Consider the following 15,599-nt stretch of genomic DNA (forward strand, 5'->3'; position numbering starts at 1 on the left):
AAATCCAGTCTTATCATGCACTTATAAATTTATAGTCATTTTATACATGGTATAGCCTATGATAAAACATTCATTCTTTCACATTCTGCAAGCATAAAAACTTGCTATCCACTTTTCTGTCACATGCTAGCAGCATGCAATGAAAAGAGTTAACTTCCTAATTTTTCCTGTTTTGTATAAGTTTTTGGCAAAGTGGCTACCCCCCATAAAAAGTTGCTGAAAACAAGATACGCTCTTTGGCTGGCATGGACCCAAAAAACAGCCATCTTTAAATAAATACAGCTTTAAATTTTTACCGCGTCTTCTTTATCATCTTGAAGGATATAAGCTTTGATTATAATAAACTCATCTGCCAAAAAATAGAAAGCTTTTATATGCATCCAGTATTCTTCTCTCCCTCTTACTCCTAGTTATCCACTTCTTTTACAAGCAAGTTTTAGAATTTAATTTAAAGTACTCTGCAGTAAAATCACTTAAAATCTGATCTTTCACCTGTTTGTAGAAGTTTTTCATCTAAGTTTAATGCGGTAAAAAAGAACACTACATATGTTAAATCTTTATTTTAGCATAAAAAGGAGGGACACAGGAAGCAAAAAAAAAAGTGAAATGTATATAAAGTTGCAGCCATATTACCAATCCACAAATGAATATACTAGAATAGAATAAAATAAAAATGTGAGCTTTTAGAAACTATATAGGCAAAAATACAGGCGCACATTTATTAAAGCACCAGTTTTTAGTCTGACTTTGCATGTTCTTTTCACTGTAAACTGCTTGCACATGTATTTATATATTGTCCATGACACATGTGTGTCGTGGCTGCACTATACTCGACCAGACACAAAATTCTGCACCGAAAGGGGCGATCCTGTGCACAGTTGCACCTTTGACCACATTTATCATGCAGCATCTGACAGAATTGTGTTGCGCACTCTATGGTAAAGACGCACCAAGAAAAAGTTGGTGCACTCTGTCGGAGCAGTGCAGGGGGCACCCGATTCATGAAGATCGTGCACCACAATTCATAAATCTGCTACACTCCACAGGAACTGTTTTTCATAGATGTGGGCCACAAATTTCAATTTGAACATTACACTACACGGATTAGACATAGTAGGTATTTGGAAAACATTAGAAGGCCATTAGTATACTTCCATGATACTAAATTTACCTTAGGATCAGTTAATCTAGAAATAACACACTTTGCACCTTACCGATTTCCATTCGCCTGGGTACCAAGCTGGTGGACAGTCAAACCGATTACAGGCCTGGACCAAATTTGGTTTAGGTTGTTTGCAGAAGTCATCTCCTAGGACCACAGTTTCATTTGTCTCTCTTGATAGAAGATGAGAGCAAAATACATCTCTAGTTTGTAATCCCACTCCACAAGTCAAACTGCATGAACTCCAGTTTCCAATTTCCCATCTGTCAAAGAAATAAGAATTTACTACAGTATACTGTTGCTTTGTATTTTCTTGTGTAGCCTGTACAATAGGTCAATCAGAACCAATGTGAAAGCATCATATATGCCTCTGGTACTCTAAATCTGGTCTGTTGAACCACAGGGGGTTTTGGTGATGTGGTCTATAATATTTGCATAGAAAGAGCACCTGCATTACTGTCTGAAAGGGACCTCACTGCGATAATATGTAGCTTTGATGATGAATGGTCTAAATGTTACCTCTGGAGAAAAATGCTTCACCATGCTTTGTAAAGGTGATAGAGATTGTTGGGTCCAGATTATAACATCTGTTCTGGTTTGGACTTTAGCATCATACTCTGTCCATAAAGTATTACAGAAGAAGCTCTGTTGACTGTATTTTGTACTCAGTTTGCATTCTGTCCAACTTTGGGGTATTTCACTCCTGGCTTTCTTAAATGGTTTCTACCACACCTGTCTGTCTTCTGTTGAATTGTTCTGGACTGCAGACAGTTAAGCTAGCTTTGATGGACAAATTCTTACTATAAACACTTTCTGGACTGGGACTCTGATATCACATATGAGGTTTATCTGCTCACTTCCCATTGTTTGCTTTAAGTCTTTTTGAAGCATGTTACCGTTTTTCTGGACTTGTCTGTCTACTGACCATTGCCTCTTGATTCTATAAGTCATTGTTCTCTTGGTTTTGACATTTATATGTACAACTATTCTTCTGTTTTGTTTCGTTCTGTTTGCATGTCCATGTTTTCACATTGGTGCAGTCAAAGAACTTCGAACAGTTGTCCCTACTAATTACGGTAGAATGGGTAGGGACAGCTTTGGGGCTTACTGTCCGTGTTTGACCTACCTTTCCATCCTTGTCTATTCTCTTACAGTGGCATTACACAGCACATGCATGCCACATAATACTTATATCATCATAATACATATATGTCATCTCTTCAAAGCAGCACATCTGAATACATTTGGAATTAAATATGTTATGTAATGAAAATATAATACAACACCCAGGCAGTAAACCTTAAAGACTGGCTCTAAAGATAACTTATACATCACAATGAAACTATATGGGTTTAATGCAGCACCCGGTTAATCTAAACAGGGAATGCCTAAGGCCATATATCTGAGTCAGTGTAAAGTATACCTAATTATAAAACAATTCATTGATTGACTCCCCTGAAATAACTGAACGATTAGGCGATGTTGGGAAGATAGCTGATGTAATATGAAAACTGGTGGTCATGACTTCCATGACAGATCCAATTTTTATCACTGGAAGGCAGAAATATCAGATCAACGAAATTTTTCTTTCTGGATTGAAATATAAAGCAGAGTGAAAAATTTTAATTTGGCTTATCACCCATAGTTTGTGTCAGTGTAATTTATGTGGGGTTTCAGGATGGAAAGGATATGCTAAACATGAGCTGCATCCATACCTATTAATCTCTTACATATGTGTACACTAGTGAACTTAGGACTTCTTTCTTGACACTGTTCATTTAGGTGACTAGGAACATGTGTAGATAATAAGTAAACATTAGGACTAAAGTGGAGGAAATTGCAACCAATTGTACAAATGGATTATAGTAATTCAAAGTATAATGGTGAATAGTTGACAGAGCACACTGAAATGTATAATGAAATAAAGATAACACCAGTAAAACAGTAAAGCTGTGATCTCATGGCTGAATGTAGATTAGGTAATGGAAAGGAGAAGGGTTAGAGCATTGTAAAAGGAGATTATGTTAGATAAAGAGTGCCATTTATATCTCCAGTTCCAATCCCAAGAGGCTATTTATAATTCATTGTGGAGAACTTTAGAAAATTCACAATAAAAAGAGATCCATAGCTTGCTGGCCATCTTTACTTTATCTCCCAATCTAAAGGGTATGTGCAAGAAGATCCACAATTGGTAAAGGCTAATGAACTGCCTTTACTGTTACTGAAGGAAATATATTTTAAGCAAATATTAACATACACTGGAGCATTTAGTCACTAACTGCAATGAGAGTCATGCTGCACAGCAGTTATCATATCAACCTGTTCATCCAAAACATACATATGAGTGTTGAAAGCACCTAAAGACTTCCTAAATGTTGGCAAAAGCTGGGTTATGAAACCTCAGGTGCTCTTTAATCTCCGAAGCCCCAGTGCAATATTTGTAATGGCGCACATACCTATCACATGCCATTAGGAATAGTGGCATATTTTTATGTGAAAGATGTCTTTGGGTTCCACCTAAGCATTCGGGACAAGCAGCGTTTGTGCCTAGTACTTCTGCATCCCCTTTAGCTACTCTCCTGGAAGAGATTATGTACAGATGTAGCACTATTTTACATAATGTTCTGCACCTTGAAAACTTTTTGCACCATAATATCTTATCTCAGATAATAGCAAAAGCCATTGAAAATCAATTAAAAGGGGGGCATTTTGAATCATATTTAGCTTTGCTATGTGTATATCATGCGATACAATACCATACTATGTTAGCACAACTCTTAACCCCTTCACAAATGACCAATGTTCCAATTACCGGTCATAAAAGGGTGAATGTAGATGGCTCACTGACTGAGCCCCCTCCACATATGACAGCCTATGCAGTGGAAGTCATGGGCATCTCCATATTCCCAACCAATTGACGACCCCCCCTCTTGTAGTCTGAGGGTGCTGACGGATTGCCATGACATGAAAGCCTATTAGAGGAACTATATATTACAGCCTGGTGAGGTATATATTCACAATATACTGCAAAACAGACCTATTGCTGTATATTGTATGAGTGATCAGATCCACTAAAATTCAAGCACTCATGGGGATCTAAAATAATTGTAAAAACCTAAACATAAAGAAATAAAGAGATATAAAGAAATAACAAAACAATATATATTTGGTATCTCCTGGACACACTGGCCCAAAGGAGATGTGTCAACTGGACTAAACAGTGAAAGCTGCAAAAACAAATTCCATAGGAAAATGGAGAATCCTACCAATCTTACCATATTTGGATTTTTTTCCAGCTTCCCAGAACATGCCACCGAATATTAAAGGGGTTGGCTCTCTTTTACATAAGTTAACCATGTGCTTTTACTGCTTTGAAAATAATACCTGAATGTTCCCCAAGTCATTCAGCAGTCCTGACCGTGTAACGACCGTGCCAAAACGTTGCACTATTTGCAGTTGGCAGAATAGATGACGTTTATTTGTGTGTGAACTGTGGCTTAATGCTTGTGTTTTTATTAACTGAGCCACATTCGGCTCCTTGCATTTTAGTCCTGCCCAGCAAGGGTTATTAGCCTGATGGACAGTTCCCCAGTGTACTGGGGGCGTGTCCAGGATCGGCCTTAAATACCTGCCCATTCCCATCTTACCTTGCTGGTTATTTTGAGTCTTGTCTTACCTGTGTTTCTAGTTCAGTTTTTACCTGTCTCCGTTTGTCTGCCTGTATCTGTACCTGATCTGTATATTACCTCCTTGATGTTGATCTTGACCTGACCTGTATATAACCGTTTGATCTTGACCTGACCTGTGTATATCCCGCCTGTACCTGTATCTGGATCTGACCTTTGATTATCTGCCTGAAGACCTGTCTATATCTGTTGTTTTGTCCCTGTCTCAGTCCTGTATTTGTATTCTGTGCACCAGTGTGAACGCTGGTTTATTCTTGTATTCCGGTTACCTGTTCAGTCTTGTGTTGGTTTCTGTGCGCCAGTGTGAACACTGTTCTATACCTGTATTCCTGTTACCTGTCTGCTCCACCATCCAGCAGCCGTCAGACGAGGTAAGCCTTCCTGTCATCTTGTAGGGTCACTCAGGGACTGTCAGGGCGGTTTATCTGCTTTAGGCAGGGCCTTAGCCTGCAGGGACGTCGCAGGGTGAGTTCGCCACCCCTTACCTAGTCTGACAGCTAGCGCCAAGCCTGGTTGTGGTTGCGCGGTTTGCTGGACAGGTACTGACACCTGCTACCTACTTTTGTACTGTATGCAGACTGATAAAGGGGGGTTTTGGGGATTGGGTTTCTATTCAGTTCCTCTAGGCTTCAGTGGTTCTGTCCAGCTCCTTAGTCTGTGCTATTTACCATAAGCGCCCACTCCAGTCCTTCATATATCACAGGAATAACATACAACCCTCGCAGATACTTATATACAAAAAGACTTTACTAACAACAAACATGTGACAAAGTAACTACATAATATACAATACAAGATACATAGAGAACACAACTACACACAAACCTCTTTTCCTGGCCCCTTCTGGACCCCAGTAATGTGTATGTATATACAATATATTCTAACACTACAGAAGCTCCTGGATATACCCTGAAGCAGGAGTCACATCCAGTACCTGACCATATACATGTACATATAGAGACTCATGCACAGTAGCATCTATATATCTACTCCTCCAATACAAGTGCAGGGCAGAGATCCACGTGTGAATGGGATACAGCTACAGGATGTACATGTAGTTACGCTAATATATACACACTCACTGTAAACACTTAGCTATGTATATATATGGTAAAACACATAACACCTGGAATATCTATAGGTACACGTATAAAGTCTACTATATTATAATAAGTACTATGTTATAATTACTCTTATAAAGTTATATACATACACAGAAAGCACACACAATATATGACCTGGTTCCTTAAGTGCTGTTCATCCAGGTGGGGGGCCAGGAAGCAAGAGGGACTGATTTCTGGTTTTTCCACCTTAAATATCCCTTTGTGTAGTCCCTGCCCACCCCCTTATAACTCCACCCTAAGACCCTCTCAGGATAGACCCCAGTATGTGCAGGGAATCTCACACCTGGTTCATGGTGGCTTCTTACTGTTCAAAGCCTTTTGATATGTTAATGACCCAATGGCTTCAGTACACACTGACATCTCACCACAGAATATCAGTGGCTGCTATCAGTATATACTGTATCCATTTACACTATATGTAATATATATAATAATAGAGCAGAGGGTCCAGTTATGAATAATGTCCCCTGCAACACAGACCCTTAATGCTACTTTCTTTACATCTCTGCTGTTGCAGCTCCTCCTGTTCAGTAGCATTCATAGTTATGACTCATCCTGCTCCCACCCTCCCCTTTCCCAGTCTATGTCAGTGTGGCTGGACTGTGAGGAGAGAGACACAGGGAGTGATGCCATTATGGATAACCTGGAGCAGACACAGAGAAAACAGCTCTGTGTATAGCCAGTGGGCAGCAGAGCAGTACAGAGAAAGACTGCAGCTTTCAAAGGTCACAAAGAAACAGTTACATATACATGCAGATACATGTATTATAGAAGTGCTTTATTGAAAAGTGTCCAACCCTTTTACATGTTGTAAAATTTGTCCCATAGATAACAAGCCCTCATAAAACATTGTAACCAGGAAAGTCAAAAAGATATGGCTTTTGGAAAAAGCGGGGTTTAAAACAGAGATGAAAAAAAAAAAAAAAACATAAGAAACCTGTTTGTGAAAGAGTGCAACTCACAACCCAATTACAGGGTGGCCAGGCAACTTTCAAACCACACACATGTTAACACGAAATGAAAGGTCTAATGGCCTCAAAGATCCAGCAGAATGCAATCTTATTTGGAACTAGCTTTGAAATGTATTACTTACCACCAGGTTCTACTTACTTACGGGGGATTAATAACTAGGTTCTGCATACATAGCGATAAGTTAAAAATGCAATTAGATATGTTTTGTTTAGTTGAAGGGAACAATTTCCTGTGCTTTAAGACAGGCTGCAGCATATGATGCCAAACATGCTTAATATAAGAATTGAGCATGTAATTTCTTAGAACATGGTATCATAAATATATTACAAATAGAAAGGAGTTGTAGTGACAGTAGGATGAATTTATCATGCCTTGAATTCCAGTTTTCTGGTGTACAAAGCATTTAAACGTCGACTTTTTGCTGGCTTTAATACCACACACGCCACATTTTAACAAGTGGGCTTTGCAAGGCTGGAAGCAAGGTGGGCCAGGGTGGAGAGGCCCAGGCTTTCCAAGTTTAATATAGCCTATGACAGAATACTGTGCAGTATACTTAAGTTATAGCTGAAATCTATATCAGGCCGGACATAGATTTTATTCCGGTACTGATACCTCTTAGTAAATGCAGTATGACAGGGATTATTAATACACAAGTCTTAATAAATTCCCTATAGTATCTGACATAGTTCTCTGCCACTTCTTCCTTTACATGTAAATGTATACTAATTGTACAATAGTTTACCCATACTCCTTCAAATGCTAAAGCAGTGGTGGCGAACCTATGGCACGGGTGCCAGAGGTGGCACGCAGAGCCCTCTTTTTGGCCATCAACATAGCACCAGCCATAGAACTCAAAGAATCATCCTGCAGTCCCAGGAGACTCAGGAAATGATGCTCTCAGTGCTATTTTAAAGCAACACATTCTAGATTGCTTGGGACTGCAGGAAGAGGTAGAACATGTGGAAAAGGGAGGATTATCTTTAGAGCTCCTCTAGGCCCACATTTCTTCCTGTACAAGGGGACCATTGCGAGACGCTACAACATCAGTCAAAATTTGCCCTAATTCTTTTAACTGTTTTGTTGTCCTCAAGAGGCCAATATGTTTGAAAGTTGCGGTAGAACAGGTAGCAATAAATTACTACTGAAATTGGTGTGTTGGCACTTTGCAATAAATGTGTTTTAGTTTTAGTTTGGGTACGCGGTCTCTAAAAGGTTCACCATCACTGTGCTAAAGTCAGGGGCGTTAAAAACCAAAGAAAGGTAGTGATAGTAAGCTAATGTAATAAAATATGACAGCAAATACCTTTTTTGTTTTGGATCTCACATTTAATGGATACTATTCCAGGCAGATGAGAATAGGAAACATACATGAGTCTTTTAGGCTCAATGCCTGTATTTCAGCTGTGTGTTCTGCATAATGTTTTAGTATACTATGAACTTGACCTACCCATTTTTAGGCTTACCAGTTAATTGGTAACATATTACACTCATTCAACAAAAGTTTAGGTAAAGGCAATCTCTTTCTAAAACCATGAAACACAGATGACACAGATTTAGTAAAGTACAAAGCACAATTAATTTATTCTTCTCTGCTCTATTTTTTTCTATAGTTGCTATGTAACACGGTTTCCCACAATTCCTTACTTACCTTTATAATACTGTAGAATATTACAAATCCAAATGACAGTGACACAGCATTTTTTATTACATAGATGACGTCCACTGTTCTCTAGACCCATCTCGTTGCACACTGCAAGAAATTTATTGTATTCCCAAAATAAATACATTTACCATTATTACTTCCTAAAATGCAGTGTTGGGGCACTGTTGTATATACAAATTTGCAATAGCACTGCCCTTTTTCATTTGGCCATAGAGAGTTCACACTTTTAGAGTTTAGAGTTTCCCCTCCGGCCTTTGTCAGTATACATAGGCCTTTTGTAAGACCTCAAGCGGGTTCACACTATAGTTGTGACATCAATGCTGCACCACTGTAAGCAAACAGAGACTGGTGGGGACAGGAGGTACAGTATTATACTGAAGCACCAGAGGAATTTAAGTATAGCTGCTTTATTCTTTTTAACCCATTCATGAATGCCATACGGTTATATGTCCTGTTTGTAGGGGTGAACCTAAACAATCTACTGCCCAATTCGAGCTATCCAGTAATAATATATCCATGCTGACATTGGGCTTGAAGAAACGCTATTTTTAAGAGTCAATTCCTGCTTTGTAGTAGGTAACTGTGCCGTTGATGTGGCCCCCTATTTTGCTGTGGGTGCTGTTGTCTGAGACAAGAGGTTCAGAATTATGAATGACAGTTGTTGTTTTCATATACAGCTTTCTATTTCTGAGATTTCCGACTGTAAATTTAACAGTGGATATCTCTGTTTCTACACTAAATTAAAAGGGAGAGTCTTCTCCACCATAGTTGTGTTTCTAGGTGCCATGGTTCAGGAGATATAGCCGTTTGAAGTATGGCCCCTCCAACCGGACAGCTGAAGAAAAGGGATTGGTTTTGTTGTGCTTTTTTATCATAAAAAAAAAAAAACTAAAAAAAGGTCGGATTGAGTTTTTCTGGGAATTTTCATTGCCGGACAGGACTATTTTCACCACTTTATTAACCTGGAATAAACATAGTGCTACTGCTAGTGCAACGTCATACAAAACCAGATTCATGACTTGCGACTTTTACAAAAATCTCTAAAGACTATGCTTTACAAAAAGCATAGTCACTCCAGTCTCCTGCTGGCATATGTTCTGGGACTTTTTTTGCATTCTGGGACTTTTTGAAAAAAAAAATCCATACCGCAATTAGAGCATAATTACATTTTTTAAAGGGTCAAATCCACTTTAATTAATCTGCTGGGCAGCGGAGCTCCAAAAACAGACATAGAATTGTCATAAGTCACAAATTTTTGTGCAAAAATGTTGTAATGTTGGTTGTTCTACTTCTTCCTGAGATCAGGTGAGCTTTCACGTACTTTTTGCCACTTTTTCAAAAGTTTCAGATGGCCAATACAACTAATCTATCCCAAAGCTGTGCACCATGAGATGTCTTGTAAATATGGAAAAGTGTGCAAAAAGCAAACCGCTCAAAAAAGTGTGGCTTTTGAAAGAAAAAGATAAATCTTGCCCAATATTTACAGTTTTCTGAAATACATGCACCCTCTACATCTGTAGATGACCCTGGGGAAGGGTGAGGGAATAATTCTGTACATATTTTTAAAATATTTTAGTAAAAGTTTTTTTATCATTGCACAAAAACTTGCCTAGCCAATCTGATATATTATCCTGAAATGTTCATTTTGACTTCATACTACTAAATATACTGGCTGCCTGGTTTCCTAAATATTGCAGCAAACATTTTTCTACTTCTAGCCTTTCAGTTTCTACTTCTTGGCAAAACCTGCAGGAAATAGTAAGTGGTGGATTTTGTTTAGCTTGTGCTTTGAAAATCTTCCAAGTTTCATTGAACAAAATGAACAATGTCATTGTACCAGCCCTGCACATGATGAATTGTCTTTTTTTTGTGATGATGTGAAAATCAAGATATTGCTGGCTAATAATTTCCAGACCAGAAACATGTAGCTTCTGTACACAATAACATGTATTACATTATTGTGACAACACTCCAATACAACAGCAATTGTGTAGATCTATTGGACTGAACTGTAAAATAATAACCCCGGCACCGATATGGTCAACTTTTACAGTTTGAGAAAAGGTGTAGAAAAACATGTTTTGTAGGAATGTCCATTTTTTAGTAAATGGTTTTCATGTTAAATAGAACAGAAGGAAAATCACAAATATGTTATACTGCGCATTGAGTGCCCAACATGAAAGAGTTAAACTGCTTCAGGCGGGATCTCTTTTTTTTTTTGGTAACAAGCACTTTCCTGGAGTGACAGTGTTGTGGTTAGGCTGGTTAGATTTGAGGCCGGACATGGAGCCAGAGGCTGCTCAACTGTCAAAATGTGACTTTTACCCAACAGTAAGGACATTGTGCATAGAAGCCAAAGTATAATAAGAGAAAATTCACTAGGCAAGTGGAAAAACAATTATAGGGAAGGGTCTGTCTGAAAAATTTGGATGGTGCACAGTGACTTGTCACGCTGAGCTTGGGTCTGATTTGTGACCATCAAACAGTGTATAGCCTTAAATGAAGTATTAACAGTACAAGAGATTTACCAAATTAAATAATGATTAATGCCACACAGAAAACTCTGACTAAATGCCATAAGTACATTATTAACTCTATTGCAGGGCTCATAAAGCTGGAATGGTCGGTTATTTAGTCAGGTGGCAGGGAAGATTGTTCATGTGAATACTAGATATAAATACTTCAATTCCATTCTGAACTGAAGAAAATGGCTGCACATCGAGAGGAGACCGGATTATTAGAGAGCTAAAAGCCTTAAACAAATTGTATCTGCTTGCTCTGATCGACCCCCTTCATCTGCTGGAGTCCTGCGGAGCCCTCAAAACGCGTCTGGCCTGGCTTGCCATTGTCTAAACGAACCCAAGATATAGAGCGGCCGGGATTGCTCTTTGAAAGTGGAACATTCACTTTCGGACATGTTTCAGACCTTGACTCCAATGCTATCAAACTGGGATGTGCCCCTAACCTAGAGCTCGCTATGGAATAAGCTACAATATGTATTTGTTCCACACTGGATTCGCTTTCAATCAGTGGTCTTATGTTCACTAATTGAAACTGGTGGTGTGATCACTCTTTCAGCTTTTGAAGTTCTTAGTGCACTACAGATCCCAGGTGGTCCCGTCACAAACATGGATCAGTGCGCATGTGACAATCCATCGAGTGATGTCACTGCAGGTGCACAACTTACTGCAAGCGCACAACCAGCTTAATCCCCGGGACGCAGGAAGTGGCAAGTAACGTTAAACGGGACGGTCTCCAGATACAGTGAGTTGTACCCTATTAAATTTATCTTTCACCTCAATTACTCACTCCACGATTTTGGGTACTTACAAGAGAATAAAAGTCCATGAACATTGCTAATAAACCCCATGTTGTTTGAACATAAATCTATATGTACCAGCCTGCTGTCAACCTAGACAACTGACTGAAAGGTGATATAAACCTTACAATTAAATAAAGTGTTTTTTTGGTACTACAATATTCGACAAATAGAAACAAATGTGTTATTAATGTAAACTGTTTATTTGCAATGACAATGCTATACTCACAATATCGCCTTCAATATTTTTGAATGAGTTATGAAAAAAAAGTTTCCAGCATGCAATGAGTTAATGTTGCTAGTAGCTTTACCTCTCCATTTCAGTTAGAGAGGGAGTCGATACTTGTCAAACATGTGTCTAAACTAATTGCCTCAAGTATACACTGACCTTGTATAATATATATACAACTAGGCTTTTGATATTACTTATATTTGAAATGTCTGATGTCCCTGACAACAATATTTGTCAAATTTCATAAAGAAATCCTAGAGTGACAAAATAAATACTGAAAATGTATACACTTCACATGGACTACAAACATATATTCCTTTTAAATACATATGTATGGCCATGAAAACTTACCTACTACAAAATAGTTAAGCAAATACTGTACATTTAATAAAATCATCTGGAATGTTTAGTTACCATTTGGGCCAATCTAAACTGTATGTTCAGGGATTTATTATTACTACCCCAATGTTACCCAATGTTGGCGTACAATACTCCTGAGGATCCATCCTCTTGGTATATTGTGCACTTGAATTAATTTAATCCCAGATCCTGCCTGGTGTAGAATTGTGCTAGAGCCTGTGCTGGCTATAGAAAATATAGTATAATAAATGTGCCCACTCCTTGCCCACTTGGCATCCCTGCATCTTTTTTTCCTATTGTACCAGCATGCATTATCTAAGCCTTTTGAAATGTGGAGCTGAAGGTGTTAAATTGAGTGGGGACCTCATTCCAAGTTTTACTATGGGGCCCCATGGTTACTAGTTCCCTGGTCATTGCACATCCTATAATTAAGATAAAACAATAAATTAAATAATCATTCCCATAACTTGTTTAGACTTACATAATCAGTTTAAAAAAATATTGCATCATTTGTAGAAATTATGCTATTCATGAATGGCAATATATTCTTAAGTGTTATAGCAGTGTGTCGAGTCATAAAAGAAGCCAGGCGTATTCAACGACTCAAGCCGCCTGACGTATGTGCAAAATAATTTGAGAAATCTCAGAATTTACTTTGAACTTCTTTTCTTTTTTAAGTGTAGATGCCAGGCAGCGTACAAAGGCCAGCCCTTGTTTGGATTTCTAACAATCAATCTGTTGATTGCCTTAAAAACCTCACATGCATTCCAATGTATTAGGGAAATTTCCCTTTCCTAAGCATTCCATCAATCTGGAAATTTGTATTTCCAAGTTATGTTCTGCTGCTCTGCTGCCGTTATAAATATAATTGTTGAGAGGATGTATTATGTAGAACTATACTGTAAGTACTGGGATATCTTTTAGAGCTATGTGTTTTGTGATTTAGTGAGAATCTAACATGAATTGAAGATTAAAGGCAACCTGGGGCATTATTTGAGATGTGCAGAGGCTACAGTCGCACCTGGGCCCAGAAACCATAAGGTCTCTCTTCCTCATTTGAATAAACCAGTATTATACAAAATACAATCCAGTTTGGGGCCTGGTGCACATTTTGTATTGTGGCCCAGCAACTTTGAGTTATGCTTTTGTCAGCTCTATAGTGTTAGATAACAGAACAATGAAAATGTCAGGATAATCAGCTAGTTAAGCATTCATCCTTTACAATCCTCAACTTAATATATTTGATAAAGCTACTGTAGACAATTTATACAATGATTTTTTGGAATAATACTATTATTAAAAGGTACACTGGCTGTAGCAATACAATGTTTTTATAGTAAGCTTTTCTTGGCTGTGCAACAGTCTGAAAATATTTAACATTTGTGCAGGCTTGCTTTTAGATTCAGTCAGATTTAACCCGAAATGTGTAAAGATCTTATTGAATTTCCTCACCATTTGAAATTTTTGTTGTGCAGTTTAACAGTCTGACAGCATGCACATCCAGGAAAGGCCAAGTCAAAGTAATTTGAATAGTTCCCCACTTTATACAACAGAACAAGCAAATATACAAGAAACCTTGGGTCCTATGAAAAATATCTCTATAAATTTAGAATTTTTCAACATATTAGAAAAATGTTTTTAAACTAGACAACCTTTTTAATAATGAAAATTCACTGAGTACAAGTAAAATGTACAGAATGATAGATACTAGAACTAAATCTGTCCATTTTAGTAAAAATAAAGGTAAGGGGGTTTTGTGCCAGCAAGTTCATGATATATAGAGTATACTAAAGAAAACTTGATAGAAAGCTTCTCAGTCATATGTGAAAAATCTGTTCTATAAGCCAGGCTAAAGGATTTTCCCTCTAGTCTAGCTGCAAGGTAGGTGATAGATATTGTAAAAATAATAGGTAAGTGACTTTGGTCATCTTTGATGTTGAGATGGTGCAAAAACACTCTCTACCTGTAGTTTATTGATGAGGTTCTCCTGAAATCCTCAACTCCATAAAAATGCAAACAAAAGTATTTATTTAAAATATTGAAGAAAGGAGAAAGCAGCCATCTGGCTTCTATTCCTTACTTTATTTCCTCATTCCCTCACACATCTCAAACATTCTTTTCACACAGTAACCCACGCTGCGTGATTGAGCCGCCGTGGTCTTCTATTTCTGTGCATGGCAGATGACTGTTTATACACCGCAGCTGAAATCCTTCTCCACATGAGGGACTGTTTTTAAAATGCCCATATTTGTTGAATGTATTTTTATCATTGTTTAAAAGCAAATGGGTTAAAATCACACCATGTTATTTCAAAGGTGTTGATATATTTTTTTATCACTATATAGGGAAACATTTGGCAAAATCCTTTAAAATATGTATTCTAAGTGATATATAATTATTCCTGGATTAAAAACTACTAAGGGAAAGATACAGAAGTGCAGCAGTTCAGTGGTAAACCATTCTTCACAAAGTGTCAAGTTCATTATCTAAACATGTTTTGTGCATTTAGTAAAATCCAACATCAAAACTAATGATATAAAGCAAATCATAAAAATGTATACATTTATAAATACTGTACAAAAATGATAAACTTGTAGCACTGCTCTTCAGTTGACAATAGTTAGTTGTAGAAGACATAAGGGAGGCTAACATTTTTTAAACATATTCTTTGTTATCTTTATTTACCAGCATCATTCAAGTGGATATTGTTTAAGGTCCTACACCCAATAAAATGCATCTGAGAAAACAAAATATTTTTGAAGCCTTCACAACCAAAAATCAAACAATGCAGAACAGTACCTCAGTTAATAGTGTGGAAATTATAAAATGAATATATACCCCAAAGGAGGTGCTCACCTAAAGCCAACTTGGCTGTTGTGCATAAAACACCACCAAGGGTAGTTAGTAGACTTCCGCAATGAGATGTCTAGATATCTGGACACAACCTGCTTCTCCTTTAGCTGAAAAAATTAATGCCAGGAACCCAACCAGTGGGCTTGCACACAACAACTGAAATATGGGGTGTAGACTAAAATGTGGGTGCTGGTCCCCAGAAGGGACTATCAACGTTAGAAAAAAGGC

The 15,599-nt window shown here is 37.8% G+C and overlaps 1 protein-coding gene across 3 annotated transcripts in view; it reads right to left on the minus strand.

The window, feature by feature from the left end:
- The window catches only part of ADAMTSL1 (ADAMTS like 1), a 542,967-nt gene that overhangs the window by 42,370 nt on the left and 484,998 nt on the right, over window positions 1–15,599 (minus strand). For all 3 annotated transcript variants that reach the window (XM_072154046.1, XM_072154056.1, XM_072154066.1), the window contains one exon: window positions 1,215–1,425. In XM_072154046.1, the coding sequence (XP_072010147.1) occupies window positions 1,215–1,425 (211 nt within the window). The remainder of the gene's footprint in view (window positions 1–1,214; window positions 1,426–15,599) is intronic.

Source organism: Engystomops pustulosus, chromosome 1, assembly GCF_040894005.1.
Source record: "Engystomops pustulosus chromosome 1, aEngPut4.maternal, whole genome shotgun sequence".
NCBI classification, from domain to species: Eukaryota; Metazoa; Chordata; class Amphibia; order Anura; family Leptodactylidae; genus Engystomops; species Engystomops pustulosus.